Here is a 13,408-nt window from a genome sequence, read left to right as displayed (position 1 = left end):
TACTGGGAAGCACAATTATGCTTTCTGGTAGATTGGGAGTTTGGGCGAGATAAACCCTGTGTTTGGTTGGAGCAGCAATACTCATCTGTTATGGACCACCCTTCAACCCAAAATACTTGAGTTCCGTCTGTACAACTCCTTCATGAAACATTTACCCCCTTTTACTAATGCATAGTGTGGGTTTTAGTGCTGGCAGCGGCGGTAACTACTTATACACAAACATTTAAAGCAAATCTTGAATGGACTTAAAAAGAATATATGTATCACTTTTTTTGCAATACTTCAAAAAATTTTCCCATCAGCATCCTCATATGTTTGTGCTTCGGAGAAAAGCTTGAAAGGAGAACCGTGCATATCCTTCAGGTGTTGCAAATCACTTCAAAGTGCAAAAAAATATTGTGTTTTGGAGCTCAGCTCCTTTATACTTACAATTTTAGAAAATCTGCCATTTATGCACACAAAACCTTGAGAAATGCTTTTTTTGTTTTGATTTAAATGTTTTGTTAAATGGCCATTTCAACATCATGTACCATCAAAAACACACTTTTTCCACACCCTCATACATCAATGTAATTGCAAACTGTGTGTCGCAAGGCGCCAGCTGATTGACTACAGGACATGCCTCTCGCGGCGAGAGGCACAGCCGGCACCAGCGCCTCTCCTTCTCTCCATGCATCTTCCCTTCCAGCATCTGTCTCAGGGCCTTCGTGCATATACGGACATCAATGTATTGATGTCATCGCGTCCATGTCTTCGCACTTCCAGATACGTCGAGCCATGGCCACTACGTTTGGTGTGCCGTGGCTTGGCACTGTCATACATGTTTTATGAGAGACTCCAAGTTCAGTGGGTCTTTTATAAAATACAATGTAATATATAGAAATAAAACAAAGGAATAAGGTAATTTTAAAGTCCTGCTGTGTATGGATATTCTTTTCAGACATAAAAGGCCCACAGACACACTGGGCTTTAAGAGGATAATTTTATAACAGGGTACCTAGATTTAAAGAAGGGAAAGGTGCCTATTTTCAGTTTATGTTGTAAAGACAAAGAGGCACCTGTGTTTCTTTATAAAATACTAGTACAAATCCTGCAGACAATATGCCTTCTCTCAAGCAAGCACACATTTTATCATGTAATTTACATGTGTATATAACCCTACAAAAATACTAGGAGGAAAACACACAGACACAACACATGCATAACCTTGTCCCTTACCCACTCTCTGTCCAAATCACTCATGAGCATATTTACCATAATGCTAAAATGAAAAGCTATTGTGAGCTCAGCAGTTACCACTGGGCTGTGGAATTAGTACACCAGACCTTCAACTCTGACTCCCAAGGATATTAGACTTCAAATATTTGTGTCCTGGACCTCAAAAGTATTGGTAAATAAAACTTATATTTACTAGTACTTTAGATCCAGGACAAATATCTATATACACACAAAATGTATAATTTTATGCTCATATATAAGCATAAAATGATAAATTTACCATTTATTATAATGTAAGTTTTTATTTGAAGCTGGAGTCTGAGTTAGTACATGTTTATTGACTCCACTCAAAATTGCCTCCAACACCAGTTCTGGCTAGACACATACGTTACTGGCCAAAAAAATGCAAAAAGGTTGGAGTGGAAGAATAGCCTAATGGTTAGTGCAGTGGGCTGAGAATGAGGGGAACTGGCTTCAATTTCCACTGCAGCTCCTTGTGACCCTTAGGAAGTCACTTAACCCTCCATTGGCCCAGGTACAAAAACAACTTAAGACTGTGAATCCACTAGTGACAGAGGAAGTACTTGTATATAATGTGTACTGTAAACTGCTTTAGTTTTATCATAAAATGCATTAAACTTACCCTAAAAAGGAATCGAGTGCAGATTTAATTTATGTGGTATTTATGTCCACAAATTGCATTAAAATGTACAGTAACCATTAACTGTTCTGCAGAAAAGAAAATGTCTTTCTAACACATCCACAATACTAGAAATGTTTCACAAACTCTGGGATAGCCTGCAGAAAAATAAGAAGGGTGCTCAAAATAATTTTTGCCTTTTAAACATAGAAACATAGAAGATGACGGCAGAAAAGGGCTAGAGCCCATCAAGTCTGCCCACTCTGCTTACCCACCCCCTGTCTATGCCCTAATGACCCAATTTCCTTATCTTGACCCTCGTAGGGATCCCACATGGGTATCCCATTTATTCTTAAAGTCTGGCACGCTGTCTGCCTCGATCACCTGCACTGGAAGCTTGTTCCAATGATCAACCACTCTCTCTGTGAAGAAATACTTTCTGGTGTCGCCATGAAATTTTCCGCCCCTGAGTTTGAGCAGGTGCCCTCTTGTGGCAGAGGGTCCCTTGAGAAAGAAAATATCATCTTCCACTTCGACACGTCCCGTGAGGTACTTAAATGTTTCGATCATGTCTCCCCTCTCCCTACGTTCCTTAATATTTACTTACCAGAGAGGACAGATTAAGCGATCCATAGTTCTCGGCTTCATCATTTCCACTTTCGTGAAAAGGAACCAAATCTGCCCATCTGGAGCTCTCTGGAACAGCTCCTGACTCTAAAGAATCATTGAAAATGGTCAGATAATGGACTATCTTAAATTTCTTAAATTCTCTTAATAAGTTTGAGTTCAACATTATTTGATAAACTGCTAATGGTTACAAAGACATCTAAGTGGTTTATGATCTCAACAGTAACGTGAAAGAAAAAAAAAAACCATTCCGATGTATTCTATCAATCCCTTTTAGTTTAGCTAGCTCCTCAAGAAAAATAACTTTACTTCTCTCTCTCTTCCTCTTATTTGTATCAGTTTCCTAAAGTCCACATGTGAAGCATATGGCCCATTACCATTTCCATTACTGTGGAATATCATTAATCTCAGCCCACTTGCAAGTACTAACTCTTACAAGACTGTAAAATTTATGAATTGTTAACTCTCAATGTGTATGTAACTCGTTTTGGAATCTTCTGGGAGGATGGACTAAAAAAAATCAAATAAATAAAGTTAGATTTTGGTCTCACTCTGTATGCTTTCAAAAAGCCATTCTCAAAGTCAAAGCAATAGTGGATGTTTACATAGAATTATAACCATCCCTCAGAGGTTCTAGTTTACAAATGCTGGGTTCTGGATAGAAGGAACAAAGATAACCTGGTCTTGATTCACCTTTCCAATATATATACTTTGGAAGAAAGGCAGGAGAGGGGAGATATGATAGAGACATTTAAATGCCTTTGTGTCATAAAAAAAGCATTCCAATGACAGCCTGAAGGGGGGGGGGGGAGATATTAATGGATGATCAGAAGTGGAAAGGAAGTAGAATATTTTGGCAACAAACAGAAAAAACAATCTTTGCAGATAAATCACAAAAGCAGACAACAGCAAGTTCTTTCAACCATCTTTATTATGACAATGAAAGGCTCAACAACTCAATCCGTGTTTGGCTGTAGAGCCTGCTCCAGGAGTCTGAAACTTTTACCCTATAAGGTTCATGTGCCAGGACATCCCCTTCGTTCAAGTAATCAGGCACTACCTGATGCTCCAGATTTTAAGCAAATTAGACTGAAGATATATAGGGACTCGATCTTTATGATCATGGGACCTCAGTTATGGAACTCCCTTCCAAAGGAATTGAGAAAGATTTGAGTTCCTTGAGTTCATTTAGAAAACTTTTAAAAGCACATTTGTTTTCTCAGGCATTTTTATAAATTAAAACAGAAATTTTAAACATTGTTCAGGTTTTCGAATACTGTATGTCTTGAAGAGTAGTATGTTTTAAAGTTATATCTATTCTATATATATATGATGTAAACTGCTTAGATTTGCGTTTTAACAAATTTTTAAAATAAATAATACAATGAAAAGAGTAAATACTAGAAGATTAGTGCTTTGTATAAAACCATCCGATAGGAATAATTGCATTGGAAATTGTGCATCACCCAATAAAGAGTGTAGACGTCTTCAGAGCTGGGACATATATTTCTTTATTTTGGATGAAAAGACCTGACACTGTCAGTGTTTCAGCTCTTAGCCTGCCTCAGGGGTCTTTGGCATAATCATACAATTTTTCTTTTTACTTGTCCCAATTTTTGATTCAACTATTAGCTACAATTCACGGGAGCATATATTATCCTCCGTCTGTCTTCAAAACTTTTTTTTTTTCCCAAGTTTTGAAGTCAGACAGAGGATAATATTTGCTCTCGTGATAGTTGAATCAAAAATTGGGACAAGTAAAAAGAAAAATTCTGGGTGTCACCTTAGACTCTTCTCTATCCTTCAACGAACATCTCCAATCCCTGGTGAAGAAATGCTTCTTCAGCCTTCACATGCTAAGGAAAGTCAGACCCTATTTTCACCAAAAACACTTCGCAGTCCTAGTACAATCCATCATCCTCTCCAGATTGGATTATTGCAATTCTATCTACCTCAGCCTAACCAAGAAAAGCCTCCACAGACTTCAGCAGATTCAGAACGCCGCAGCTAAGCTTGTTTTCGCGAAAAGCAAATTTGATCACGTCTCACCACTCCTGTCTAAGCTCCATTGGCTCCCAGTAATCCCCAGGATCCACTTCAAATGTGCGTGTCTGGCCTACAAGATCCTACATGGCATCCTTCCTGCCGTTATCCCTCTATCCTGGAACTCCCCAACCCCTACTTCCTCCAGATCCTCCCAAATTTTTAAACTATCCTTCCCTTCCATAAAAGGTATTTCCCATGTAGGCAAACTTGGGTCATCCCTCCCCTTTAGAATCACTGAGATCTGGAATAACCTCACCTCCCCTCTCAGAACCTCAAGCTCCCTCCAACTCTTCCGCAAACACCTAAAAACTTGGCTATTCTCAAAACTGTAACACTTCCCCCCTCTTAGGCCTCTCACCTTCCCCCTTTACACCTAACTCTTTAATCTCTCCACTGTAGTTCCTCTCTCATCTTTCTTCCTGTAAACCGTGCCGAGCTCCGCATTCGTGGAGATGGTGCGGTATATAAACCCAAGGTTTAGTTTAGTTTAGAAAACATTCAACCAAATAAGATAGAGCTAACCCATGAAGGACCTTAAAAAGGCACACATGTGGAACTTTTCTCTTCTGAATTAGCAACCCTAGTGCAGACTGTTGACTGGGCTGGGGCATGGAATGAGAAAGGTGTCAGGTTTTCCTTTGTCAGAAAAATGGCAAAACTATAACATATCTTGTCTAGGCAGTCTGTCTTTATTAGATTGTAACCACCTAAGAACAGGAACTGTCCATTAGGAGACAATTTCAGAAAATCTTTTTTCAATATGTAAAGTCTGGAATGCATATTATGAAAAGTTTAGCTCTACAAGCCCATCCTCAGAGCAACAGACTATGGGGCTCATTTTCAAAGCACTTAAGATGTACCACAGGTACTTAGGCCCCCTTTTATAAAGCTGCATTAGGCTTTTTTAATTGCCGGCCGCAGTGGTAATAGCTCTGATGCTCACAGCAATTCTATGAGTGTCGAAGCTTTTCCCACCACAGCTGGTAATAAAAAAGCCTAACATTGCTTGATAAAAGGGGGCCTTAGTGTTTTGAAAATGAGCCTCAATATAGGATGGGGGGGGGGAGGGAATAGTGCTCACCGATTCCTAAAATCAGTTCCTAGCATCTTGTATTTTTTTGTGTGCGTTTTTTTAATAGAAGTGTTACTTTTACACATAACCCATCAGAAGGCATAGACGTAGGTACAGGCATAAACGTATTTACGTAGGCAATTTAGAAAGAGAAAGTGCATCACGTCCTTATAAAAACACCACTATGCCACCTATTTGGCTGGTTCTCTGACTCCTTTGTCTGTGTGCTGTGCTGCACATGGGAGCCAACTACTACTATTTACCATTTCTATAGCACTGAACATTTGGCATGTAACATAGTAACATAGTAGATGACGGCAGATAAAGACCCGAATGGTCCATCCAGTCTGCCCAACCTGATTCAATTTAATTTTTTTTAAATTTTTTCTTCTTAGCTATTTCTGGGCAATAATCCAAAGTTCTACCCGGTACTGTGCTTGGGTTCCAACTGCTGAAATAGATTATCTCAGCTCTGAAGAGCTTACAATGTAATTAGGACATTGAGGGGTTGGGGAGTTTCTTGCAGAGAGACTAACAAGATGGACATAGGTATCTTACAGGGAGTGGGAGTTAGGAGTTGAAGGCAGCCTTGGGAAAAGTGGGCTTTTTAGCTTGGAATTGAGTACTGCTAGAGATGGAACTTGACAAATTAACTCAGGCAGTCTGCTCCAGGCAAATGGTGCAGCAAGATAAAAGTGACAAAGTCTGGAGTTGGCAGTGGAGAAGGGTACGGATAGGAGGGACTTATCCAATAAACAGAGCTTAAGGGGGGAGACAGGAGGGAAGCATATGGGGAGATGAGGAGATATATTGAGGGGCTGCAGAATGAATGTATTTATAGGTCAATAAGAGGAGTTTGAACTGTATTCGGAAATGGATGGGAACCAATCAAGTGACTTGAGAGGTAGTGTCAGTATGGTGACTCTCGCAGAATATCAGCTGTGCAGTAGAATTTTAAATAGATTAAAAGAGAGAGAGATGGTAGTGCAGAAGACCTGAGAGAAGCAAATTGCAGTAATCTAAGGTGATGAGAGTGTGAATAAGGGTTTCGGCTTGCGCTCGTAAAGGAGAAGTCAAATTTTGGTAACATAGAGGAAGAAGTAGCAGGCTTTAGCGGTTTGTTGGATCTGAGCAGAGAAGACAGAGGAGTCAAAGATAACCCCAAGGTTGCAAGCTGACAGCACAGGGAGGAGGAGACTGTAGTCCAAAGAGATGCCTTCAACATCTAACTCCTCTCACCTTAGGTTCTGCATCTTTAACCCTATAAGTCATGTTTGTCTATCCAAGTTAGATTGTAAGCTCAGCAGAGAATGTCTATTAAATATCAAAATGTACAGTGCTGCGTCCGCCTTTCAGTGCTAAATAAGTGATAAACAGTAGTACTAGAAACATGATGGCAGATAAAGACCAAATGGCCCATTATCTCTTCCTCTCTCTATCCTAAGCTTTCTTGAATTCAGACACAGGGGTATCCATTTAACCTTCTCCTAAATAAGCATCTCCCTTAGGTATCCACTCAACTGATTCCTTCAAAGTTAGGTATCTTTCTTCAGTTGCCTATATTGTTTTCCCCACTGAACCTTGTAACTACTTGAACCCTGTCAAGCTATTGTGATTTCTATTCCGCCTGTGCCTTGCGGTTCTAAGCGGATTACAGTTAAAAGAGATCAGGACATTACCGAGAGAATTACATTACAAGGATTTAAGTAAATTACATGTTGTGGTATAGAAATACAAGTATAAGATATCTGGATTTATCGATAGAATAACTTGACAGGGTTCAAGTAGTTACAAGGTTCAGTGGGGAAAACAATATAGGCAACTGAAGAAAGGTACCTAACTTTGAAGGAATCAGTTAAATGGATACCTAAGGGAGATGCTTATTTAGGAGAAGGTTAAATGGATACCTAAGGGAGATGCTTATTTAGGAGAAGGTTAAATGGATACCTAAGGGAGATGCTTATTTAGGAGAAGGTTAAATGGATACCTAAGGGAGATGCTTATTTAGGAGAAGGTTAAATGGATACCTATGGGAGATGCTTATTTAGGAGAAGGTTAAATGGATACCTATGGGAGATGCTTATTTAGGAGAAGGTTAAATGGATACCTAAGGGAGATGCTTATTTAGGAGAAGGTTAAATGGATACCTAAGGGAGATGCTTATTTAGGAGAAGGTTAAATGGATACCTATGGGAGATGCTTATTTAGGAGAAGGTTAAATGGATACCTATGGGAGATGCTTATTTAGGAGAAGGTTAAGTGGATACCCATGGGAGATGCTTATTTAGGAGAAGGTTAAATGGATACCTATGGGAGATGCTTATTTAGGAGAAGGTTAAATGGATACCTATGGGAGATGCTTATTTAGGAGAAGGTTAAATGGATACCTATGGGAGATGCTTATTTAGGAGAAGGTTAAATGGATACCTATGGGAGATGCTTATTTAGGAGAAGGTTAAGTGGATACCTATGGGAGATGCTTATTTAGGAGAAGGTTAAATGGATACCTATGGGAGATGCTTATTTAGGAGAAGGTTAAATGGATACCTATGGGAGATGCTTATTTAGGAGAAGGTTAAATGGATACCTAAGGGAGATGCTTATTTAGGAGAAGGTTAAATGGATACCTAAGGGAGATGCTTATTTAGGAGAAGGTTAAATGGATACCTAAGGGAGATGCTTATTTAGGAGAAGGTTAAATGGATACCTAAGGGAGATGCTTATTTAGGAGAAGGTTAAATGGATACCTATGGGAGATGCTTATTTAGGAGAAGGTTAAATGGATACCTATTGGGAGATGCTTATTTAGGAGAAGGTTAAATGGATACCTAAGGGAGATGCTTATTTAGGAGAAGGTTAAATGGATACCTATGGGAGATGCTTATTTAGGAGAAGGTTAAATGGATACCTAAGGGAGATGCTTATTTAGGAGAAGGTTAAATGGATACCTATGGGAGATGCTTATTTAGGAGAAGGTTAAATGGATACCTATGGGAGATGCTTATTTAGGAGAAGGTTAAATGGATACCTATGGGAGATGCTTATTTAGGAGAAGGTTAAATGGATACCTATGGGAGATGCTTATTTAGGAGAAGGTTAAATGGATACCTATGGGAGATGCTTATTTAGGAGAAGGTTAAATGGATACCTATGGGAGATGCTTATTTAGGAGAAGGTTAAATGGATACCTAAGGGAGATGCTTATTTAGGAGAAGGTTAAATGGATACCTATGGGAGATGCTTATTTAGGAGAAGGTTAAATGGATACCTAAGGGAGATGCTTATTTAGGAGAAGGTTAAATGGATACCTATGGGAGATGCTTATTTAGGAGAAGGTTAAATGGATACCTAATGGGAGATGCTTATTTAGGAGAAGGTTAAATGGATACCTAAGGGAGATGCTTATTTAGGAGAAGGTTAAATGGATACCTAAGGGAGATGCTTATTTAGGAGAAGGTTAAATGGATACCTAAGGGAGATGCTTATTTAGGAGAAGGTTAAATGGATACCTAAGGGAGATGCTTATTTAGGAGAAGGTTAAATGGATACCTAAGGGAGATGCTTATTTAGGAGAAGGTTAAATGGATACCTAATGGGAGATGCTTATTTAGGAGAAGGTTAAATGGATACCTAAGGGAGATGCGTATTTAGGAGAAGGTTAAATGGATACCTAAGGGAGATGCTTATTTAGGAGAAGGTTAAATGGATACCTAAGGGAGATGCTTATTTAGGAGAAGGTTAAATGGATACCTAAGGGAGATGCTTATTTAGGAGAAGGTTAAATGGATACCTAATGGGAGATGCTTATTTAGGAGAAGGTTAAATGGATACCTAAGGGAGATGCTTATTTAGGAGAAGGTTAAATGGATACCTAAGGGAGATGCTTATTTAGGAGAAGGTTAAATGGATACCTAAGGGAGATGCTTATTTAGGAGAAGGTTAAATGGATACCTAAGGGAGATGCTTATTTAGGAGAAGGTTAAATGGATACCTATGGGAGATGCTTATTTAGGAGAAGCTTAAATGGATACCTAAGGGAGATGCTTATTTAGGAGAAGGTTAAATGGATACCTAAGGGAGATGCTTATTTAGGAGAAGGTTAAATGGATACCTAAGGGAGATGCTTATTTAGGAGAAGGTTAAATGGATACCTATGGGAGATGCTTATTTAGGAGAAGGTTAAATGGATACCTATGGGAGATGCTTATTTAGGAGAAGGTTAAATGGATACCTAAGGGAGATGCTTATTTAGGAGAAGGTTAAATGGATACCTATGGGAGATGCTTATTTAGGAGAAGGTTAAATGGATACCTAAGGGAGATGCTTATTTAGGAGAAGGTTAAATGGATACCTATGGGAGATGCTTATTTAGGAGAAGGTTAAATGGATACCTAAGGGAGATGCTTATTTAGGAGAAGGTTAAATGGATACCTAAGGGAGATGCTTATTTAGGAGAAGGTTAAATGGATACCTAATGGGAGATGCTTATTTAGGAGAAGGTTAAATGGATACCTAAGGGAGATGCTTATTTAGGAGAAGGTTAAATGGATACCTAAGGGAGATGCTTATTTAGGAGAAGGTTAAATGGATACCTAAGGGAGATGCTTATTTAGGAGAAGGTTAAATGGATACCTATAGGGAGATGCTTATTTAGGAGAAGGTTAAATGGATACCTAAGGGAGATGCTTATTTAGGAGAAGGTTAAATGGATACCTATAGGAGATGCTTATTTAGGAGAAGGTTAAGTGGATACCTAAGGGAGATGCTTATTTAGGAGAAGGTTAAATGGATACCTAAGGGAGATGCTTATTTAGGAGAAGGTTAAATGGATACCTAAGGGAGATGCTTATTTAGGAGAAGGTTAAATGGATACCTATGGGAGATGCTTATTTAGGAGAAGGTTAAATGGATACCTAAGGGAGATGCTTATTTAGGAGAAGGTTAAATGGATACCTAAGGGAGATGCTTATTTAGGAGAAGGTTAAATGGATACCTAAGGGAGATGCTTATTTAGGAGAAGGTTAAATGGATACCTATGGGAGATGCTTATTTAGGAGAAGGTTAAATGGATACCTAAGGGAGATGCTTATTTAGGAGAAGGTTAAATGGATACCTATGGGAGATGCTTATTTAGGAGAAGGTTAAATGGATACCTAAGGGAGATGCTTATTTAGGAGAAGGTTAAATGGATACCTATGGGAGATGCTTATTTAGGAGAAGGTTAAATGGATACCTAAGGGAGATGCTTATTTAGGAGAAGGTTAAATGGATACCTATGGGAGATGCTTATTTAGGAGAAGGTTAAATGGATACCTAAGGGAGATGCTTATTTAGGAGAAGGTTAAATGGATACCTATGGGAGATGCTTATTTAGGAGAAGGTTAAATGGATACCTATGGGCGATGCTTATTTAGGAGAAGGTTAAATGGATACCTATGGGAGATGCTTATTTAGGAGAAGGCTTAAATGGATACCTAAGGGAGATGCTTATTTAGGAGAAGGTTAAATGGATACCTAAGGGAGATGCTTATTTAGGAGAAGGTTAAATGGATACCTAAGGGAGATGCTTATTTAGGAGAAGGTTAAATGGATACCTAAGGGAGATGCTTATTTAGGAGAAGGTTAAATGGATACCTATGGGAGATGCTTATTTAGGAGAAGGTTAAATGGATACCTAAGGGAGATGCTTATTTAGGAGAAGCTTAAATGGATACCTAAGGGAGATGCTTATTTAGGAGAAGGTTAAATGGATACCTATGGGAGATGCTTATTTAGGAGAAGCTTAAATGGATACCTAAGGGAGATGCTTATTTAGGAGAAGGTTAAATGGATACCTATGGGAGATGCTTATTTAGGAGAAGCTTAAATGGATACCTAAGGGAGATGCTTATTTAGGAGAAGGTTAAATGGATACCTAAGGGAGATGCTTATTTAGGAGAAGGTTAAATGGATACCTAAGGGAGATGCTTATTTAGGAGAAGGTTAAATGGATACCTAAGGGAGATGCTTATTTAGGAGAAGGTTAAATGGATACCTAAGGGAGATGCTTATTTAGGAGAAGGTTAAATGGATACCTAAGGGAGATGCTTATTTAGGAGAAGGTTAAATGGATACCTAAGGGAGATGCTTATTTAGGAGAAGGTTAAATGGATACCTAAGGGAGATGCTTATTTAGGAGAAGGTTAAATGGATACCTAAGGGAGATGCTTATTTAGGAGAAGGTTAAATGGATACCTATGGGAGATGCTTATTTAGGAGAAGGTTAAATGGATACCTATGGGAGATGCTTATTTAGGAGAAGGTTAAATGGATACCTATGGGAGATGCTTATTTAGGAGAAGCTTAAATGGATACCTAAGGGAGATGCTTATTTAGGAGAAGGTTAAATGGATACCTATGGGAGATGCTTATTTAGGAGAAGCTTAAATGGATACCTAAGGGAGATGCTTATTTAGGAGAAGGTTAAATGGATACCTAAGGGAGATGCTTATTTAGGAGAAGGTTAAATGGATACCTATGGGAGATGCTTATTTAGGAGAAGGTTAAATGGATACCTAAGGGAGATGCTTATTTAGGAGAAGGTTAAATGGATACCTAAGGGAGATGCTTATTTAGGAGAAGGTTAAATGGATACCTAAGGGAGATGCTTATTTAGGAGAAGGTTAAATGGATACCTAAGGGAGATGCTTATTTAGGAGAAGGTTAAATGGATACCTAAGGGAGATGCTTATTTAGGAGAAGGTTAAGTGGATACTAAGGGAGATGCTTATTTAGGAGAAGGTTAAATGGATACCTAAGGGAGATGCTTATTTAGGAGAAGGTTAAATGGATACCTATGGGAGATGCTTATTTAGGAGAAGGTTAAATGGATACCTATGGGAGATGCTTATTTAGGAGAAGGTTAAGTGGATACCTAAGGGAGATGCTTATTTAGGAGAAGGTTAAATGGATACCTATGGGAGATGCTTATTTAGGAGAAGGTTAAATGGATACCTATGGGAGATGCTTATTTAGGAGAAGGTTAAGTGGATACCTAAGGGAGATGCTTATTTAGGAGAAGGTTAAATGGATACCTAAGGGAGATTCTTATTTAGGAGAAGGTTAAGTGGATACCTAAGGGAGATGCTTATTTAGGAGAAGGTTAAGTGGATACGTAAGGGAGATGCTTATTTAGGAGAAGGTTAAATGGATACCTAAGGGAGATGCTTATTTAGGAGAAGGTTAAGTGGATACCTAAGGGAGATGCTTATTTAGGAGTTTGGATATTTTTGGTAAATGAGGTTCAAGGGGATGACTAGTGTGTTATTTGCTGGGGAGAGTGCATGTGCGATTGGGGAGGGGAATATTAAGTAAGGCAAGCTAAGGAGCTCCTAGTCCGTGTCCAAAATGTGTGGGGGTGCTGCAGGAACAGTGCCCATCCCTCTCACCTCCTTTACCTCCTGCTCCCTTTTGAGCCCCTCCGGAGCTCTGCCCGTGGGTCGCTCGTTCCCTGGACGACATCAGACGGGACGACGGCGGCGGCGCATCCGCTGACTTGGCGCCTCTCCCGACGGGCTTCTCATGAGGCCGAGGGGGGAGCTAGCAGGGGAGGGGAGGCCGGCCGGCGGCTCTCGGGGCCCTGTTCCAGGCGGCGCCGTCGTCCCCTCCCGACCATTAAGGGCAGCTTATGCTCTCGCGATACACGGCCCGGGGTGGGGGGGGAGGGGAAGCGCCCCGTCGTTACCAAGCGGGAAACCCGGAGCCCTCCGGCACAATGGACCACCCAAGCGCGCCGGAGTCATGGCAACGGTCGCACGTTCCACCTC

At 39.8% G+C, this 13,408-nt stretch overlaps 1 protein-coding gene across 8 annotated transcripts in view; it reads right to left on the bottom strand.

The window, feature by feature from the left end:
- CCDC30 (coiled-coil domain containing 30) overlaps nt 1–13,360 on the bottom strand; it is a 76,910-nt gene extending 63,550 nt beyond the window's left edge. For 5 of the 8 annotated variants that reach the window (XM_033921800.1, XM_033921803.1, XM_033921804.1 and 2 more), the window contains exons 1-2: nt 13,031–13,360; nt 2,466–2,572 (exon numbers count right to left, since the gene is read on the bottom strand). In XM_033921800.1, the coding sequence (XP_033777691.1) occupies nt 2,466–2,572; nt 13,031–13,103 (180 nt within the window). In that variant the 5' untranslated portion in view covers nt 13,104–13,360. The remainder of the gene's footprint in view (nt 1–2,465; nt 2,573–13,030) is intronic. The other 3 variants (XM_033921802.1, XM_033921806.1, XM_033921808.1) reach the window with 2 other exon arrangements.
- Nucleotides 13,361–13,408: the final 48 nt, after the last annotated feature.

Source organism: Geotrypetes seraphini, chromosome 15, assembly GCF_902459505.1.
Source record: "Geotrypetes seraphini chromosome 15, aGeoSer1.1, whole genome shotgun sequence".
NCBI classification, from domain to species: domain Eukaryota; kingdom Metazoa; phylum Chordata; class Amphibia; order Gymnophiona; family Dermophiidae; genus Geotrypetes; species Geotrypetes seraphini.
The sequence above is the reverse complement of the archived record's forward strand: the minus strand, read 5'-3'. Positions and strand labels throughout refer to the sequence as shown.